Source organism: Selaginella moellendorffii, unplaced genomic scaffold, assembly GCF_000143415.4.
Source record: "Selaginella moellendorffii unplaced genomic scaffold, v1.0 SELMOscaffold_19, whole genome shotgun sequence".
NCBI classification, from domain to species: Eukaryota; Viridiplantae; Streptophyta; class Lycopodiopsida; order Selaginellales; family Selaginellaceae; genus Selaginella; species Selaginella moellendorffii.
Genome location: NW_003314280.1, coordinates 809,859 through 829,980, shown reverse-complemented (window position 1 = coordinate 829,980; position 20,122 = coordinate 809,859). Strand labels below are relative to the sequence as shown.

At 40.1% G+C, this 20,122-nt stretch overlaps 4 protein-coding genes across 4 annotated transcripts; 2 read left to right on the top strand and 2 right to left on the bottom strand.

Moving 5' to 3' along the window:
* Positions 1–8,484: 8,484 nt before the first annotated feature.
* Positions 8,485–9,039, top strand: LOC112347111 (pentatricopeptide repeat-containing protein At4g18520, chloroplastic-like). The gene has a single exon (XM_024677448.1). The coding sequence runs from the start codon at positions 8,485–8,487 to the stop codon at positions 9,037–9,039; it is 555 nt and encodes a 184-aa protein (XP_024533216.1).
* An 11-nt stretch (positions 9,040–9,050) lies between these two features.
* LOC112347110 (pentatricopeptide repeat-containing protein At1g50270-like) lies at positions 9,051–10,314 on the top strand. Its single transcript, XM_024677447.1, has 2 exons — positions 9,051–9,713; positions 10,156–10,314. Exons 1-2 carry the CDS (start codon positions 9,051–9,053, stop codon positions 10,312–10,314), a joined length of 822 nt encoding a protein of 273 aa, XP_024533215.1.
* A 74-nt stretch (positions 10,315–10,388) lies between these two features.
* Positions 10,389–11,102, bottom strand: LOC9650617. Its single transcript, XM_002972234.2, has 2 exons — positions 10,969–11,102; positions 10,389–10,904 (listed from the first exon to the last, which is right to left on the bottom strand). The coding sequence occupies exons 1-2, from the start codon at positions 11,072–11,074 to the stop codon at positions 10,462–10,464; spliced, it is 549 nt and encodes a 182-aa protein (XP_002972280.1). The 5' UTR covers positions 11,075–11,102; the 3' UTR covers positions 10,389–10,461.
* Positions 11,103–18,017: 6,915 nt separating this feature from the next.
* Positions 18,018–19,576, bottom strand: LOC112347108. Its single transcript, XM_024677446.1, has 3 exons — positions 19,269–19,576; positions 19,154–19,210; positions 18,018–19,102 (listed from the first exon to the last, which is right to left on the bottom strand). Exons 1-3 carry the CDS (start codon positions 19,574–19,576, stop codon positions 18,886–18,888), a joined length of 582 nt encoding a protein of 193 aa, XP_024533214.1. The 3' UTR covers positions 18,018–18,885.
* Positions 19,577–20,122: the final 546 nt, after the last annotated feature.

The following is a 20,122-nucleotide window of genomic DNA, read 5'->3' as shown; positions in this document are numbered from 1 at the left end:
CTCCTCCTACTCCTTGTGCCAATCTTCGCATTCAACTAGAGTTCTTTTGTGGGAATTTTAGAGATGATGTGTACAATTGGTTCGATCACTTCACGGTGATTGCCATATATCATTTTTAGGATGATGCTTGACATTTGCATAAGTTTCCCACGTGTCTTTAAGGGACGGCATTGCGGTGGTACAATGATTTGAGTGTAGCCACTCGTGGGGATTGGAGTGTTCTCCTGGACGTCTTCAAATGCGCATTTGGACATGCTGACGATTGTGATGATGCCTTCCAGCAATTGCATCGTCTTCGTCAAGAGCCATCTGAGTCAATAATGCAATTTGGCGTTCGTTTTTTTAGCCTCTTGCTTCATGTGGATCCAAATATGTTAGAATGTATCAAGCCAGGAATGTTGTGGCCAGCATTTCGTCAAAATTTTGTTGGACTTGTGCATGCATTTATTCCAACCACCCTTGATGATGCTCTTCATTTGGCATAACATTATGAGACATCACCTGTTCCACTTCTCGTTGCACATCCTTTCGCTCCACTTTCTGTGAGCAATGGTCTTATTCCAATGGAGGTCGATGTTGCTACTGCTTGAGTCCAGAAACAAGAGTGAAGATGTGGTAGTAGCCGTGACATTCGCTGTTGGGCATGTGATGAAGTTGGTCACACTTATCGATGTTGTCGGCATTTTCTGGATTGGTGACCTCCATTTCCTGGGTGGAGACCTTGGCGTCAACAACGTCTTATTGGTGTTGATGCAGTGGAAGGTCTAGACACCGAGATGCATCCGGGAAACAAGGAGTTGCGTGAGTAATGAAGGGACCTTGCACAAATAAGTCAGTGACCCCTCTATCTTTCTTTCGGGAGTATCATCAAGTGGTTCACTTGACACTAGTCCATCTAGTGTTTATTTTCCAAACTCATTTTTAAAACAAGAGGTTTCCTATTATTCTCTCTATGTTTATTATTCAATAGAAGATAAACTCGAGTTTATCTTCTATTTCTTGACCTATTGCCACATATTGCCATCTACACTTGCGTTGTGCGGTGGAACCAATTTTCCAATCCCTCTGACAATTTTTGTGTTGCAGCGGTTGACTGACTCATGAAGGAGTATTCTGATCTTTTTGAATTTGACCTATCGTCTGGGACCAAGATTGCCACACGTCATCTGATTCCAACTAGGGATGCTCATCCAATCAAGGTTCCTGTTCGTTGTCGGTCACCCAAAGAGATCAAGGTTTTATGTGCAAATGTCAAGGAGATGTTGGAGAAGGGTGTTATTCGGATGTCGTGGAGTCCTTGGGCATGTGAACCTCATCTTGTAACGAAGTCTAATGGGAGTATTCATTTTTGCATCGACTATCGTCCGTTAAACGAAGTGATGATCCTAGATATGTACCCTCTTCCTCATACTACTAATCTCTTGGATCGTCTGGGGCAAAGTCGTTGGTTCACAAGGCTAAATCTTACTTTTGGGTACTGGCAAGTACCAATGGCTAAAGAAGATATTTCTAAGACTGCTTTTCATACACCATTTGGTTTGTACAAATTCTTGGTGATGCCATTTGGTTTGAACAATGCTCTAGCAAATTTCTAGCGGATGATGGACAAGGTTCTTTGCAATATATTAGAGGTAATTGCTGACTTCATTAATGATGTCTTGATCCACTTAGAGAGGACATGGGAGGAGCACATTCATGACATTTGTAAAGTGTTGGATCGGCAACGGGATGTTAGTTTAAAGCTGAAGCGGTCGAAATACATGTTTAGGTCCAAGGATACAACTTATCTTGGGTACCGTATTTTTCGTAAGGGTTTGCAAGTTGATACTGACAAACTTGTGGCTGTTCTAAAGTTCCTTACTCTGAAGTGTATGAATGATATGCAATGCTTCCTAAGCAAGGTGTAGTATTTTAGTTGTTTTGTGGATCATTTTTCTGATTGCATTGCATTATTGCAAATGTTACTGAAGTCATCAATATCATCTTTCATTTGGTCTTTAGACAGTGAGTGGGTGTTTGTGGATCTTAAAGAGCTTTTGACGATTCCTCCAGTTTTGGCATATCCTGACTACACTTGACCTTTTATTTTGTGCGTAGATGCTTCTGATATTGGTTTTGGAGGTGTGTTGATGCAAGAGAGTCTAAGTGTGCTTGGTTAATGCTATCCCATTGTATATATAAGCAGTATATTACAACTAGCAAAGGTGAAATACTCCATGACAGAGAAGGAGTGTTTAGTAGTAGTCTGGGGTTTCGAGAAACTTCATGCATATCTACATGGTTCTCAAATGTTACTTGAAGGTAATCATGTTGTCATTACTTCATTATTGAAGCGAAAGAACCTAGTTGGTCGTACTGCTTAGTGGGCTTTGAAACTTCAGAGATATAATTTTGATGTTGTTCATCGCCTAGGGAGTTCTATGGCTGATGCTAATGCCCTTTCTCGAGCTCCTCTTCCTTCTCCACTCTCTTCTCATATTTTTTACAAGCCTATTGTTCCAGCATCTTTGGATTTTTTAGATGAGGATTTTGTCCCGTTGGCAGTTGCTATACTTGATATGTAATATCCACAAGGTGCAGAGCAAGATCTATAGTTTTTTTGATGAGGTTCGCGAGGCTTAAAAGCTTGAGCTCTGGATTTGAAGGCTTCGAAATGGGTTTGAGAATCCTACATCACTTGCTGATGACTTGCCATTCTAGCATTTACATTCTCTATATCGCCTTGAAGACGGCCTTCTTTATTTTATAGGGATGGATCCTAATGATCCTTTATGGCTGGTGGTGCTTTCCGTTTTTATTCCACAGTTTCTCCATGTCTACCATGATTCTCTTATTCTAGGCGAGAATATGGGACATCATTGTGTAACCAAGAAGCTGCACAGGTCTTTCTATTAGCCAAAGATGTGACATGATGTTATCTGGTATGTGCGTAGCTGCGTTTAATGCCAAGTTTGTAATACTCCCCCTTGTGCCATGGAAGGACGGTTGGAGTCAATTGCAGCTTTCCGTCCATTTGAGTTGGTGGCATTTGATCTTATGGGACCTTTTTCATTATCGATTGCTGGCAATGAATATATTATTATTGTTTTTAATTATTTGACTTTTTGGGTGGAAGTTGGTGCTCTTGCTAGTGCCTCTGCAACTGTTGTTGAATACTTCCTCCTCAATCGAGTGGTGTTCCAGCATTCTTGTCCAAAGCGGATTCTTTCAGATAATAGTTCCGCATTTATAGCTGAGGCATTTCATGTTTTGACGTCTTAGTTGGGGATACACCACACTTTCACAAGTGCTTATCATCCACAGTCAAACAGTTTGGTGGAACGGCTCGTTTGGACATTCAAAGGAATAATTGCAAAGTATGTGAACTTTCAGCATTCGCATTGGGATGGTTATTTGCCATCTCTTCGATATGCATATGTCACAGAGGTGCAAAATTCTGTTGGTGCATCACCATATAAACTCCTATATGGTCATTATTTAATATTACCAACGGAATTAGGTTTACCTTTGCAATTGCCATGAGCTGCTGATGCTAAGTCGTGGGATCAATATTTAATGAGCATTCTTCCACTTGTCCAAGCAGAATCTGCCAAACACTTAGGCTGCATACAACTGGAATAACAATGGTGTTATAACTCTATCATCGTCCACTTGCAGAGTACAAAGTGGATGACTTGGTGTTAGTTTGTTTTCCCCATTTTACAATATATGGTTTATTTAAGAGGCTCCTTGCTTAGTGGAAAGGACCATATAGGTGTTATAGCAAGTTGGACCGCAAGTTTATGAAGTTCGGCATGATATCCAGCAGACTGATCCTCCAGAAATTGTGCATGTGCAACAGTTAGAGCGCTTTATACAAAGGCATCAGGAACACCTAATACCATCTATAGATCTACTGATGCCTCCTCTTGACATTCCTTTAGATCCTGGCCCACCTACAAGAGAACCTTGATGGTCTTCCATTATTCTGAGAAGAGGGGATGATATGAAGTCCAAATGTACGATTATGATGCCGTATACTAATATATAGTGGGATTAGCATAGTGGGATTTTGATAGCTATTAGATTAATTTTAATTCGGACCATTTGCTCTTGTATATAAGCTAGGGTTTTTGGAGTAATTAATATACACATTTTCTGTATTCTCTTTCCTTATTCCAAGCACTCACAACTAATTATTATATTTTATAGTTATTAAATTAAGTTTTTTTGGTATTTTTATATCTCTTCTTCACTTATTCTATTTTAATCCTAACTTTAGTATTACAACACCTATTTAATATTTCTTCTTTTTTCCTCATTATTGGCTTTACCTAATTTCTTTAGCTTTTCAATTTTTTTAGATGTGTTTTGAGTATTGTTTTTCAAGGTTTTTATTATGTCACTTTATAAAGTTAAATAGAATTTAGTAAATACAGAAAATTAATTTGTTGTGTATTGCATTGGAATATTAATTACAATGACATAAATGTTTTTTATAATCTGTCTATTTTGTACCAATTATAATATACTTAAAATTTAATGTATATTAAAACTTAATATATCAACTACTATAATAAATCATTTCAAATGTGAAAGAATATATGGTCTATAATTGAGAATAGGGAACTTTATTTATAAAACAAATTGCTACTCATTGCATGTATAGTTTGCTTAATAGTAGTATTCCTGTTTAGTATTATCTAATTGATCAATAATTATCCATCATTAATCTTATTGTGTATCAACCATTAGATGGTAGTATAAAATAGAATATACTAGTAAGTGTTTATGAAAGTTTACAAATTATAATCATGTATATAAATTATAATTACCAAATTAATAAATATGAATAACAACTGTTAGATAATAGAATATCCAAGCATATCTATGTGTATTACTTTGTTTAAGTAAACTAAAAAATTATAGAATTAGAGAAAGTCATATAAGGATCCAAGGAAATATCCTCCATAATGAGCTGCCCTCTCCACGTGAACTTCTGCACCTCTATAGAAGTTACAATATCACTTAGTGAGTTAGTTAATAAGCTTCAAGGCAGTCTGGGTTGGCAAGAATATGGAGATGTGTGGGTGTTTGGGTTAAAACAGAATAGCAAAGAGAAGTAATATTTCATATTGCTACCACAGGTCCCATGCAGGATCTCTGAACCATTGCGTGCAAAGCCAGCAGGAAAAGTGCTCTAAAAGTGTATAAAAACATATTTTTAATATAAGTTAAATTTACTATAAATAAAAAACACATGATTAATCTAAATGTATATACATCATTAGATTGTAGAATATGCTAGAATATACTTGGAGGTGTTTATGGAAATTTTTGGTTTGCTTAAGCAAACCCGTTGCTAATGAATAAACCTAGAATATTCTTGGATATTCTAGGATATTCTACCATCTAATGGTTGCTATACATTTAGATTAATCTTGTATTTATAATTTATAAACTTTCTTATTAAACGCTTCCTTGTATATTCTTGTTTATTCTACCATATAATGGTTAATATTCAATAAGATTAATTTTGTGTTTATAAATTATAAATATGTTTATAATTATAAACTTTCATTTGATCAATTGGATTAATAAAGGAATAACACTACTATTAAGAAAACCAAAGCATTGCTGCATGCAACACATAGCAAATTTTAAATGATATACATGTTTATAAATTATAAACACAACATTAAAGAATAAACCAAAATTTTCAAGCATATTCTAGATATATCTATTACCATACTTATGCAAACTAAACATATATTCAAAAATTTATTGAGATTGAAATTATGGTTCAGAGACAAAGTTACTTGCAGCGCACAAACACAAGCCTGGTCTGGAATGTTTGGAGACATTCCACAGAGGGTAGATCTCCATTAAACCTGTTATACAAAATCTCCGGGCATGTCAAGTTCGTGAGTCTCTGGAATGGAGCCGCTGAATTCGTTGTGCAAGAGCTCCATCTGATGGAAAGAAGGTCGTTATGGGACTGTAAGATGTTCTAACTGAGATCCAAGATTTCTAAACTCTCAAGGCTGGAGAGATTTTCCAGGAACTCTTGCAAAGAAGTTGAGAAGCTTGAGCCACATGTTCTTGCAGCCAACCACCTTCAGCGAGGAGATGTTGTTATGAGAGAGGTCCAGGCGAGACAGGCCCAGCCATTCGTTTGGATTGACAGTCTCGTTCCACACGTTGATGCCACTCCGAGAGAGAGAAGAACCTGTGTGTCGTTGACAATCCCGGATGGATTCCTGGGGCACTGCGACCGAGATGTTGTGAAAAAGGCAGAGTAGAAACAAAACCGCAGCAAATTGGAGAAAGACGTGGCCGCTACTTCTTATTCAAACCATTTGATAGATCAGAAAACTGCACAAGGTAGCGGGATCTGGAATATAGAATGTGGACTTGGAACTTCTTACGGAACACAGTACATCTCCTTTAGGACCATGACTATCTAGTCCACCAGTTGGACTGATGTTCAAAGAAAAACAGTCAACGATAGATCACTTTGAAGCGTGCTGGACCATCAAAGCTGGAAGAAAGACGAAATAACTTATCCTCGATATGACTTCAAGCGTAGTCTTCCGAGTGAATAGCACGCAACAGTGCAGGATGGCACCGGTCAGCTTGGATCAAGCGATCACGCTCCACGAGCTTGTGGCTCCAGCAGACTGAAACGGCAGCCAAGCGCCTGAAATCATGCCGGACGTCCGAGTGCCACCAAGAGATCCAGCATCCGGCAGCCAAACGACTTCTCTGGAACATCACACCACGGCACCCACAATCATCAACAGAAGCTCTTAGCTGAAGTATGGCTTTGACAGGGAGTTTCTTGGGACTTATTTTGCGCCGTGCTCTTCACCTCGCAAGTGAAATGACCCCTGTGATTTGCATACAACCTCAAAGCACTACACGGGCATCTGCCACGCGCTTTCCACAGGAGAGCTTTCTTGGCCTTTACAAGGGGCTCTGGCCGACTCTTTTAGTACGTTCTTCGAGAGCTTATTGGTTTTTCTCCCTGCCAGTCCGTAGGCCCAACAATTGCAATAAACTTCTGTGTGTACGAGACTCTCTACAACTACTGGAACGCTCAAAGGTGGATTTTTTCTTAGTTTCGAGTCCTTGGACTAGAGTGTGAGCATGTTTACTTTCAGGCCCGACTCGTCTAGGATGATGACGAGCTTGATCTCCGGTGGAGTAGCCCTCAACAGATCAAGATCGATTACGTTTGATCGCCATCGCTCCTGTTTTCAGTGGTGTTTCCGATTGATTTGGGAAGGAGAAGGATGCAACTTGAGGGCGATCGGAGATGGGGATTGCGAGCTCGCTGAGGCACATTGCTGGGTTGTACAGGGGGATTTTGCTCGAGTGCCTTTTTTCCGGGCGTGGGGATTGCCTTCACGGTGTATGAGAAGAACATTGGTGAATGTAAATGGTCCCAGATTCAGTTCCAACCGTCCGATATTCTTGAATCGACGGCCTTGGTTGAATTTCCATGTTGCTAGCAAATATTTAGGGTTCTTGCGATGGATGGGAAGAGTTCGCTTGTTCTGTGGCTTGGCGACGGCAGCGATTCGATGCGCCGCACCAGCATTCGCTCCTTCGGCAGCGCAGCCCGATCAGCAGGTGGCCGCGCTGGTGTCGGCGCTGAAGGTATGTGGCAGCACAAGGGATTTGCGCCAGGGCAAGGCGATCCACGCCCAGGCGGTGGAGAGCAAGCAGCTGGGGATCCATGTCGTCAATGCGCTGGTGGACATGTACGCAAAATGCGGCAGCATGGAGGATTCCCGCCGCGTGTTCGACAGCATTCTTCACCCAAACGTGATGTCCTGGAACGTTTTGATGCTGGGCTACAATGGCGAGAGCGATGTGGCTCTGGATCTCTTCGAGAGGATGCAAGCCAGGCGGTCGGGCTGCAAGCCAAACTCCAGGAGCTTCATGGCCGCGTCGAAGGCTTGTAGCAGCCTCGCGGCGAAGGAAGCCGCTGTTTTGGTCGATGGGAAGCTCGTCAAGGAGGCTAGTCTCGAGACCGGCAGAGGCATCCATTCTCAAGCCAAGCAGATGGGACCATCTTGCAGCGAAGACGTTTTCGAGCTCGCTGATCGATATTTACTCCAAGTGCGGCAGCATGCTCGATGCTCGATCGGTCTTCGATGAGATGCGTGGTCTCCTGGAACGCTTTGATACTGGGCTACGTAGAGAAGGGAGAAAGCGAGGTCGCTCTCGAGTTCTTTGGGAAGATGGACCGCTCGCCAAGCTCTCGGACTTTCGTTGCTGCTGCCAAGGCCTGTGCGAATCTAGCAGTGAAAGAGGAGGCCACTCAAGGAGATAAGACGAAGAGCCTGGAGAAGGGGCTCGCTGTTCACGATGGAGCATGGTCGACGCGCGGATGGTTTTCGAGAGCATGCCTCGCCGTGATGTCGTGCTCTGGACGAGCTTGATACAAGGCTTTGTGGACAACGGGAAAGCGAGCTGGCTCTCGTGTTCTTCGAAGATATGAAGCTATCCGGGTGCTGTCCAAACTCTCGAACGTATGTTGCTGCGCTTGCCGCCTGTGCGAGCTCGGCAATGCGAGAGGAAGTGGTGGATGTCGACGGGAAACTCGTGAAGAGAAAGAGCTTGGAAACTGGGCTGGCTATCCACGTTAAAGCTTCAAACAACAGGTGCTGTGAGGATGTGTTCGTGGGGAACGCACTGATCGATATGTACGCGAAGTATGGGAAGCTAGAGGAAGCTCGCAAGGTCTTCGATGGCATGGCTGGCCGAGACGTGGTTTCGTGGAACGCAATGATCCAGGGATCTGCTGGAAGTGGAGACAGCAAGCTGGCCTTGGAGCTGGTCTTCGGCATGGCTCGGGAGAACGATCCGGACGAGAGAACGTTTATTGCTGCGGTCATGGCCTGCGTCCACCTTTCAGCGTCCGAACAACCTGTTCCGCGAGAAGATGGAAAGCTATTGCGAATCCAGAGCCTAGAAAGGGGATGGAGATTCATTCTCTCGCCGCGAAGTTTGGATGCTGCAAGGACAGATTTGTCGAGAACAGCTTGGTGAAGTGTGGAGATATGGTGAAAACTCGAGCAGTTCTCAAACGCATGCCTAGCCGGGACGTTGTCGTTTGGACGAGCTTGATACAGGGATATGTAGACAACGGTGAGAGTGAGCTCGGGCTGGAACTCTTGGAGAGCATGGACTGTGCTCCAAACTCTCGGACTCTTGTAGCGGGACTTACGGCCTGTGGGAACATTGGGTCCAGCGAAGCTGGAAGGAAAATCCAGACTGAGTTTTACAGGCGTGGGCTGGAAGACGACCATGTTGTGGGGACGTGCATGGTAAACTTCTACGGGAGGTGCGGCCGAGCACTTGTTTGGATCTCTGGCAGTCCGAGAAATGCACTGATCACAGGAATCGGCCAACCGGGTAACACGTCGCGCGTGTTCGAAGCCTTCCGCGAGATGCGAGGAGATGGCGTGCGAGCAAACGCGATCACGTTTGTCTCGGTCATCACTGCTTGCAGCCACGGCGGCCTGGTTGAACGAGGCAGGGAGTTTTTCCAGGCAATGGACCCGAACTCTGGCATTGTTTGCGGGATTCATCACTACAGCAGTGCATGGTGGATCTGTGGTTTGGAGGACCGTCCTCGGGGCCTGCCGCAAGTGGAAGAACGTGGAAGTGGGGAGGATTGCGTTCGAGGCACTGACGAAGATCGACGAGAAAGACTCGGCTGCGTACGTTCTGATGGCGAGCATCTACCGGAGCGCGGGGCTGTGGAAGGATCATGATAAGCTCAAGACTATACAGGAGGCGGCCGGATAAGAAGGGTCCAAATATTCATCTACGAGCGGATTGATATTCATCAAAAGTCACACGCTTGAAGCTACAAAGGACGGCAGCGGCAAGGTGGACGAGCTGGAGATTTGATCATTATTCATTTTATTATATACGTACATTATTAAAATACGTTTGGTATACAGTGTTAATTAAGTATAAATTAGCAAATTTGCTAATGGCGGCACGTGGATGTCCGATTGTTGCCAGATCTAAAGGTTCGACTCCCGCTTTTCTAGGAGTGGCGGGCGAGCGACAACGAAAACGACGATGGGTGGAGCTGCTGGGAAAATCCCATGAGCAGCATGAAGTTGAAGAAGTGGAGTTTCTTGTGGCGAGCAGCTGCGGCCTCAGATGCCTATCTCACAGGCATTGTCACTTCGATCAACGGTTGTTGATCGAACAAAGGCGCTGAAGGAATTCTGTGTGATGAAGGGCTTGCAGCTTAAGGAGCGAGAGCTGGAGTCGATCGACATCGGCACGCTCCATGGACGTGAATAAGAGCACGCTCAAGTTTAATGTTTTTAAGGCTGAAAGTATGAGATTCCTGAAATCCAACTCTAAAATAACTCCAATGATCAATAATATTAGTATAGTTTTATTTGATTGTTTATTCTAAACATTTTGCATTTTATCCGCTATTACAGCTTAATAGAGTAATGCAAGCACCGACTTAAGGATACTAACCACTGCACTCAGCACAAGGAAAATGCAGCTGTTTGGAGTAACAAGGATAATCACACTCTGCAGAAGCTTGATAGTTGCGGTGAGGCTCAAGATAACCGTTAGATCAACTTTGATGAACTTGATTGGAGTCCACACAGGAATGGCATTGCCCAGATACTTGCAGATGACGCCAATGATAATCGGGCAAGGGTAGCCACCAGGGATGTAGATCACAATGATCTCAAGGATGATAATCACTGGATAAAGGATGACACATAGCAAAGGAACTTTGAGGACGAGGTCCTTTAAACTAGCTATAACTTGAGTGACAATTCCAAGTACTTTCGCAACTAGATCCAATGGGACACCAATGTTTGATGAAGTTCCATTTGTAGGAAGCACCGTCTTTAGAGATCTCATAGTGCCTTGCAAAACCATTTACATGGACAAAGAGTCAAACAAAAGTTTAGACCAGGTTATATACCATACCAGAGAGGTCTCCACTAGCATCATTGTCTAAAGCTGAAACATGAACAGCACTCGCAAGCAGGAGGCATGCAAGTGGGAGAATGAATGCTATGCTTGATTTTGCCATTTTCTTCGATTTAATCTTCTAATATTGCTTGGATAGTGTGAGTTAATAATCTGAGGGACATCTATGCCTTTAAATACTCGACAAAATCACACCAAACTTTAGGCCACCTCTAAAGCAAAGCAAGACTTTTGAGACAAGTATATCTTGAATATTTGATTCGATCTAATGTAATCTCGATTAAGTCTCCTCGGATATCCTTGGCCAGCCGAATCACGTATAGGATTTGAACCTAGTTATCACTCCAATTATTTGTACTTTTAAGCCTCGTGACAAGAAAGCGAACTTGGCAATAGTGCATTCTAGAGCAAAGCTGGGTTGGTGCTTGGAATGTCCGTGCTTCCTAAGCGGGTACAAGTGGACTGTAAACAAAATTAAATTGATTCGTTGCTTGGAAGTGGAAAGTTGATTCATCATCAAGTGGATCCCTTGTACCCATATTATATGAGGCTTCGTTTAGAGCATTGGAAGATTTAGAGTTAATTAGATCCTTTTAAAAATCAAAAGACACCAGGTTAGACGATCGCAAACCAGGTCGCAAACCAAACCTGCAAAAGCAGCAATCTCTACCTTCCCTTTGCCAAACTTCATTACCTACTCGCAAAGAAGAAAATGACCACACGCTGACGAGGGTAAGCGGAACTTTACATAGATTTATAGATACCACAAGCTGACGGGAGTGGGAGGAATTTTGCAGGAAATTTACAATAGCAAGATCCCCACCACACCATGGCCCATGATTTCAGACTGCCACGGGATGGAGAAGCCAAGTAAGAAAGTCCCTACATTTAAGTGTAAAATCACAAAAAAGATAAAAGCTCCATCAGGAGTCCTGGTTGGACAACATGAATGTATACGCTCTCACACAAGCAAGACACCTGTGGGCCGTACTTTGAGAGTCTCGGTCGTCCAACCAGTGACTCCCCATCGGTCCGCCTGCCAGCATCGGGGTGTGCGGGGTGCTCGGGGCAGGCTCTGTCCCAAGTGGACTTCGAGCACAAGACCGGGGTTGAGCTTGGGATCCGTAACAGCCCAAATTAAACAATGATATAACCATAAACTAAAAATACAAAATGCAATAAACTACTAGTTAGAATACTTTGGATTATTTTAAGCCATTTTTATAATAAATTATTAATTTACTTTTCATCCTTTAATGAAAATGAAAATTTTCCTTTTTATTATATAAGTTTAAGCTCTTTCAATATTTTTAATTGCAAAAGAGAAAATTTATATAAGTTGTACCTTTGAGCTCAATGTAGAGGATACTTTTTACTATATATCAGAGTTAAAAGAGGAGAATATTTATAGATATATATATGACTTGTTTGACGCCCCTCTAGAAGGAAAGAATCTATAAGTTCAAATAGCTAATAATGAAAATTCTTAATTTGAATTAATAATAACCAGATTAACTACACTAATATAGGCTGCCAAGTCAATGCAATGTAGACATCAATTATTGTATAAGTATAGTTGAAAGTGTGATGTATCCCTAACTAAAATGTCAAAACATAAAATATTTTAGCCATAAATGCAAGACTATTATTTGAAAGAATCTACTATGAACATGAATGCTAAAACACCACTTGATTGAAGAAGAAATATTTAATAATAGTTACAGATGCATTAGAAAGAGCATTAACTTCCACTTAATAAGTCAAATAGTTAAAAGCAATAATAACATACTCATTATTAGTAATTATCATGGAAAAAACTCTATTAAATCAAATGCCACTAACTTAAAAGGATGGGAAATTACAATCAACTCTAACTATCCTTTTGTAACACAAGGGGGAGTATTACGAATTTACACAGCTATATAAACACTAGATAACATTATGGCGCATCTTCGACCAATAAAAAAACTTACATAGCTTCTAAGTTATATGTTAATATATCATATGTATGAGTAGAATAGAAGAGTCATGGTAAACATAAAAAAAGTGTGGAATAAAGATTGAAGGCACCATTAGTCATTAAGATCAATCTTCACAAAGTAAAGAAAGTCATCTTTAATGCAGTATTGAAAATGTAAATATCAACATAATAAGTTATTAGCAAGTGATATTATATTTGAGCTTGTGGCATTTTATTTGATGGGGGTTTTTTATGATTAACTTGAATATGTTATTATTACTTTTAACTACTTAACTCGTTGGGTGGAAGTTGGGTTATATCCGAAATAAATTATCTTGGATAATGGTCTTACATTTATAGTTAAGGCATTTTACGTCTTAATATTTCAACTAAGGATACACAACACTATCACAAGTGTTTATCATCCACATACAGATGGTTTAGTAGAATAACTAATTCAAACCTTCAAAGGGATGATTATAAAGTATATGAACTTTTAATGATTTAGATTAAAATATTTATTTACTATCTCTTTAGTATTTATATGTCATAAGGGTAGAGATTTTTATTGATATTTAACTATATAAAGTTTTATATAGTGATGATCTAATATTGCTAACAAAGTTGAGTTTACCTTCCTAATTACTATGAATTGTTGATGCTAAGTCTTAGGATCAATATATGATAAGTATTCTTCCAGTGATTTGAGAGGAGTCTATTGAACACTTAACTATTATAATCATTTATTTATGGATGATCTTAATGTTACGCTATGTGGTTGTGTAAAAGGATCAAGATTGCCTACAGATACACAAGTGTCTTTTCATAATGTTCTTTCAAATCCCAACCCATCAACCAAGCAACCTTAAGTACCTTCCATCTTTTCAAAAGAAGGGGATGATGTTATAATTGCATATATTAATATTAGCATAGTGGGATTTTAATAGCCATTGGATTAGTTTTAATTCAAACCACTTGCTCTTATATATAAGCTAGGATTTTTAGATTAATTGAATATACATATATCTATATTTCATTTCTATATTCCATGCACTCATACATTTTAATTTTTTTTATTGCCTAACTTAATATTAAAAAATATAAAAGCTAGTCTCTCTATATATAAACAGCTATCTTTAGTAGTTTTTGTTAGATCTAGGTAGTAACACTTTTCCCTATAAAATTTCTGGAAATAATTATATTATATATTTATTAAATTAATATTTTATTTTTGTTATTCTTATATCTCTTCTTCACTCATTCTGTTGTAATCCTAACCTTAGTATTACAATACCTATTTAATATTTCTTCTTTTTTCTCATTGTTGGCTTTACCCAATTTTCAATTTTTATTTAGATGTGTTTTGAATATTTCTTTTCAAGGTTTTTACTGTCACTCTATAAATTGAAATAGAATTTATTAAATACACAAAACTAATTTGTTGTGTATTGCATTGGAATATTAATTATAATGATATAAATTTTATTTAATCTGTATACTTTATATCAATTATAATAAACTTAAAATATATACATTTTAAAACTTAATATTTCAGCTACTGTAATAAATAATTTTAAATTTGAAATAATATATGGTTTATAATTGAGAATATACTAATCTTGTTAACTGTATTTATAAAAAAAAATTGCTACTCATGGCATGTACAAGAGCTTAGTTTGCTTAATATGAGATACAAATCTAAGCCCTAAAGTGGACTAGAAAAGGTGTTATATGGTAGTGGTTGAAGTGGAAGTTCAACAAGCATAATATGTTTAGACTTAAGGCTTCAACTTTGAAAATCGAGAATGAAAGTGGAACTCCAAATGAAGTACTCAAAAGATGATTATGAAATAATCGATGAATGAGTTTCTAAAAGGGGCACAAAAAGGACTAACACATGGCAAGTGTCATGACACATGGAAGGGTCATGAACAAGTCCGAGATGGAGTTCGAGATAGAGTCCAATATGGACCTGAGACAAATCCGATATAGATCCAAGATGGGCCCTAGATGAAGTTCGAGATGGACCCAAGATGAAATCCGAAATGGACCTAAGATGGAGTTCGAGATGGAGTTTAAGATGGAGTCTGAGATGGAGTTCGAGATAGACCCGAAATGAAGTCTGAGATAGAGTCTGAGATGGACCTGAGATGGAGTTTGAGATAGACTTGAAATGGAGTCTGAGATGGAGTCCAAAATCGAGACCCAGACCCAGACCCAGACTAGGACCAAGATCGGGACTGAGACCAAATCCGAGATTGAGTCTGAGATTGAGTCCGAGACTGAGTCCGAGACAGAGTCCGAGTCTAAGTCCGAGTTTGAATCCAAGTCCAAGAATAAAAGCCCAAAGCGATTATTTCCCAAACCTTAAAGGGTTTGGTGAGCTCCAAAAGTATAGTAGAGGGAGGACTCTAGCGGAGCCAGTTTGGCCAGGAAAGATTAGTGTGACAAATGAAGGTTATACCCACATGTTGGGTGATGATATAACCACTAAAGAGTCTAACACTAGAGTGAATATAGATAAATAAACAAGGTAGCTTGTGAAATGTTCAAGAGCTGACTCTAGTTCCCCCGAGAGATCAAATGGTTAATACTCTTAATCCAAGTATGGGTGGCACTACCTATTTGGATATGTAATATAGCTTAACAAAACCTTGCTCTAGCCTCATGGCTAAGACACCCAAAGGCAAAAGGTGGGGAGAGTACCCACAAGGTTTGCGTAGGGCTATAGTGTTCCAAAATGTTATCTTAAAATTCTAGACTATGGAAAGGAAGAAAAACAATCCTCTAATGTAGTGACTAAAGATATGGTCATATGGTAAAGAAATCCTAAAAGACAATGGAACTTAGTGGTCAAGCCTTTGAGCTTTGGTCCAGTGGCAGTATGAGTGAGCACGGCTATGGATAAAAAGGGACTTGGTGAGCACGGAAGAAGAGATATTGGTGAAGGGTGTTTTTTTATATCTTTGGGCATTTTAATGGTACTAAAGGGTGGTCAAAGGATGACCACTCATAGACAAATGGCTTAATCTTTGAAAGATAGGATTGTGATGTAGGTAGTCTTGGATTACTATTATAACAAGGGTGAATGGGCATAGCCTTAATGTAACGGGTTGATATGTTGATGATACCTTTGGGTGTTAGTCATAGGATTAGACACGTGAAGCACTTAGACCAAATGCAAAGGCTAAGTGGTATAGATGTCATTCATAGGGCTAACAAATCCCCAAGTTTAGAATAAAACTTATAGAGGTTGTCAGTGAGACTCCTCGAAGTGGTCGGAGGTGGTTATATTTATAATTTATAAAAACAAGATTAATCTTATTGCATATTAACTATTAGATACTAGTATAAACTAGAATATACTGGTAAGTGTTTATGAAAGTTTATAAATTATAAGCATGTATATAAATTATAATTACCAAATTAATCTAAATGAATAACAATTGTTACATGATAGAATATCTTAGAATATCCAAGCATATTGCATGTATATTCATTACTACCTTGTTTTAAATAATCAAAGAATTAGAGAAAGTCATATAAGGATCCAAAGAAATATCCTTTATAATAACTTTGCCCTCTCCACTTAAACTTCTCCTTAAAAATTAAATTTCTCCTTAAACTACTTCAATATAGTTTTTGCTGTGTAAACTTCTGAATTTAAACTTCCTAAAAAGTCACCTAGCCTAATACTATTCAAACCCAAGAACACATTTGGATGTAAAAGAAAATCCCTATGTAAGCAACCAAAGAGAAAGACTTAAAAGTTAATCCCAAGTATCCTAATACCTTAATCAATTGGAAAAGGGGGTGCATTTTTGTTCATAAGCCTTTTCTTTATATATTTGAACCAATATGAATTATTTCTCAAGTCATTTTCTTTGGTTATTTATAGTTTATTACACTTCTCTGTAAGTTCACACCCTCTGATCAAACCCAATGAAAGCAATCTAGACATACTATATATCAATCAATATATGGTGTAATTCCCTTAACCAACTAATAGAGTTAGATCTAGACCGCTCTAATACCAAATGTAAGTTCCTGAATTTGAATTTCCTGGGAAGTCACTTAGCTTAGTACTATTTAAATTTAAGGACACTTAATCCTATGTGTCTCAAAACTTTAACTGATTGAAAAAAGGGGTGCACTTTTGTTCATGGGCATTTTCCCTCTATATTTGAACCATTATAAATTATTTCTCAAGTCATTCTCTTTGGTTGTTTATAATCCATTATAATTCTCTATAAATTCACACTCTCTAGTTGAGTCTAGTGAAAGCAAATTAGATATACTAAATTTCAATTAATATATTGTATGATTCCCTTAATCAACTAACAGAGTCGAATCTAAACCACTTTAATACTAAATGTAAGCTCCTAAATTTAGATTTTCCAGAAGGTCATCTAACACGGTACTATTTCAACCCAAAGACATTTTGAACCACTTCAAAGCATTTCTCAAGTCATTCTCTTTAGTTAATTACAAGTTGGCAAGAAGATAGAAATATATAGGTGTTTGGATGAAAACCAAAAAGCAAAGAGAAGTGATATTTCATAATACTACCATAAGTCCCTTGTAGGATCTTTGAACCATTACTTGCAAAGCCAGTAGAAAAAGCGCTCTAAAAGTGTATAAAAACATCATAAACTATTTTTAATATAAGTTAAATTTACTATAAATTAAAAACGCACGATTAATCTAAATGTATATACACCATTAGTGAATATACCTAGAATATTTTTGGATATTCTAGGATATTCTACCATCTAATGGTTTTTATTCATTTAGATTAATCTTTTATTTATAATTTCCAAACTTTCTTAAATACTTCCTAGTATATTCTAGTTTATTCTACCATATAATGGTTAATATTCAATAAGATTAATTTTGTGTTTATAAATTATAAATATGTTTATAATTATAAACTTCCATTTGATCAATTGGATTAATAAAGGAATAAAATATTCAAGCATATTTTAGATATATCCATTACCAGACTTCTGCAAACTAAACATATATTCAAATTTTTTTTGAGAATTGAAATTATGGTTCAGAGACAAAGTTACTTGAAGCTCACAAACACAAGCCTGGTCTGGAATTGTTCGAGACGTTCCACAGACGTTCTTGCTTCAAATATCAGGTAGATCTCCACTTGTTATACAAGATGTCCAGGCACATCAAGTTCGTGAGTCTCTGGAACAGAGCCACTGAATTCGTTGTGCGAGAGCTCCACCTGATGGAGACAAGGTCGTTATGGGACTGTAAGATGTTCTAACTGAGATCCAAGATTTCTAAACTCTCAAGGCTAGAGAGATTTTCCAGGAACTCTTGCAAAGAAGTTGAGAAGCTTGAGCTGCATGTTCTTGCAGCCAACCACCTTCAGCGAGGAGATGCTGTTATGAGAGAGGTCCAGGCGAGACAGCCCCGACCATGCGTTTGGATTGACAGTCTCGTTCCACACGTTGATGCCACTCCGAGAGAGAGAGAACCTGTGTGTCGTTGACGATCCCGGATGGATTCCTCGGGCAAGATGGTCCTATCTGCTTGGCTTGAGAATGGATGCCTCTGCCGGTCTCAAGACTAGCCTCCTTGACGAGCTTCCCATTGACCAAAACAGCGGCTTCCTTCGCCGGGAGGCTGCTACAAGCCTTCGACGCGGCCATGAAGCTCCCGGAGTTTGGCTTGCAGCCCGACCGCCTGGCTTGCATCCTCTCGAAGAGATCCAGAGCCACATCGCTCTCGCCATAGTAGCCGGGAGCCCAGCATCAAAACGTTCCAGGACATCACGTTTGGGTGAAGAATGCTGTCGAACACGCGGCGAGAATCCTCCATGCTGCTTCATTTTGCGTACATGTCCATGACGACGTGGATCCCCAGCTGCTTGCTCTCCGCCGCCTGGGCGTGGATCGCCTTGCCCTTGCGCAAATCCCTTGTGCTCCCACATACCTTCAGCGCCGACACCAGCGCGACCGCCTGCTGATCGGGCTGCGCTGCCGAAGGAGCGAATGCTGGTGCGGCGCATCGAATCGCTGCCGTCGCCAAGCCACGGAACAAGCGAACTCTTCCCATCCATCGCCAGCAATGTGCCTCAGCGAGCTCGCAATCCCCATCTCCGATCGCCCTCGAGTTGCATCCTTCTCTTTCCCAAATCGATCGGAAACACCACTGAAAACAGGAGCGATGGCGATCAAACGTAATCGATCTTAAGACTCTTACCTGTTGAGGGCTACTCCACCGGAGATCAAGCTCGTCACCATCCTGGACGAGTCGGGTCTGAAAGTAAACATGCTCACACTCTAGCCCAAGGACTGGAAACTAAGAAAAAATCCACCTTTGAGCGTTCCAGTAGTTGTAGAGAGTCTCGTACACGCAGAAGTTTATCGCAATTGTTGGGCCTACGGACTGGCAGGAGTACAGTCTATGGCGTTTTGCAGGGAGAAAAACCAATAAGCTCTCGTAGAACGTACTAAAAGCGTCGGCCAGAGCCCCTTGTAAAGGCCAAGAAAGCTCTCCTGTGGAAAGCGCGTGGTAGATGCCCGTGTAGTGCTTTGAGGTTGTCTGCAAATCACAGCAGTGCTTCAAAACATGCCGTGCACCACGGCGTGTTGGCGTGGTGACATGAACACGGCCCCCAGCCATGTTAACACGGGCCGTGTTCATTGACTCGGTCAATGCTCCAAAACACGGCTCCAAACACGGTTGAAACACGGTTAAATACTGTGTGACCACGCCGTGTTCTAAAACAATAGCTCACGTGGTTTACGTGGTTCACGTGGTCTTGCAATCAATAAAAAATTCCTGCGATCAATCAAAAGGTTTTTCCAGCGATCTATGGCGATTTTCTTGGGCAAGGAATGCCCTCTCTAGGATTCTAGTGCTAGAGTGGGAGGAATGGCGCTCAGCCACGCCTGATTTCGCTGCAAAAAATTCCTGATCATTGTCTCCAAGTTTGTAAATTTTCTCTCCCAAATTTTCTCCTTGCTTCTGCCATAATTCTTAGTTGCTTGGCATTGCATCTTTGTAGATTGCTGTGATTTTTAGTTGCTTGGAGTTGTGATTGTGTTATTGACGGCGTGATTCTAAAATTTTGAGTTTTTCAAAAAAAACTTAGGTGCAGGGCATGACCAATTGTGGATTGGAACAGGAGCAGGGTGTGGGATTTTAGAGGCTGAGCAATTGTGATTG

Bases quoted from the DNA above. Each gene is read 5' to 3' on its own strand.
- LOC112347111 (XM_024677448.1), top strand. From the start codon at position 8,485: ATGAAGCTATCCGGGTGCTGTCCAAACTCTCGAACGTATGTTGCTGCG.
- LOC112347110 (XM_024677447.1), top strand. From the start codon at position 9,051: ATGGTGAAAACTCGAGCAGTTCTCAAACGCATGCCTAGCCGGGACGTT. The intron at 9,714-10,155 runs GTACGTTCTGAT...TGTGGCGAGCAG, and splicing joins GACGAGAAAGACTCGGCTGC to CTGCGGCCTCAGATGCCTAT.
- LOC9650617 (XM_002972234.2), bottom strand. From the start codon at position 11,074: ATGGCAAAATCAAGCATAGCATTCATTCTCCCACTTGCATGCCTCCTG. The intron at 10,905-10,968 runs GTATGGTATATA...TGGTTTTGCAAG, and splicing joins TGCTAGTGGAGACCTCTCTG to GCACTATGAGATCTCTAAAG.
- LOC112347108 (XM_024677446.1), bottom strand. From the start codon at position 19,576: ATGGCTGGGGGCCGTGTTCATGTCACCACGCCAACACGCCGTGGTGCA. The intron at 19,211-19,268 runs GTGGATTTTTTC...GTTTACTTTCAG, and splicing joins AACTACTGGAACGCTCAAAG to ACCCGACTCGTCCAGGATGG. The intron at 19,103-19,153 runs GTAAGAGTCTTA...TCCTGTTTTCAG, and splicing joins GGTGGAGTAGCCCTCAACAG to TGGTGTTTCCGATCGATTTG.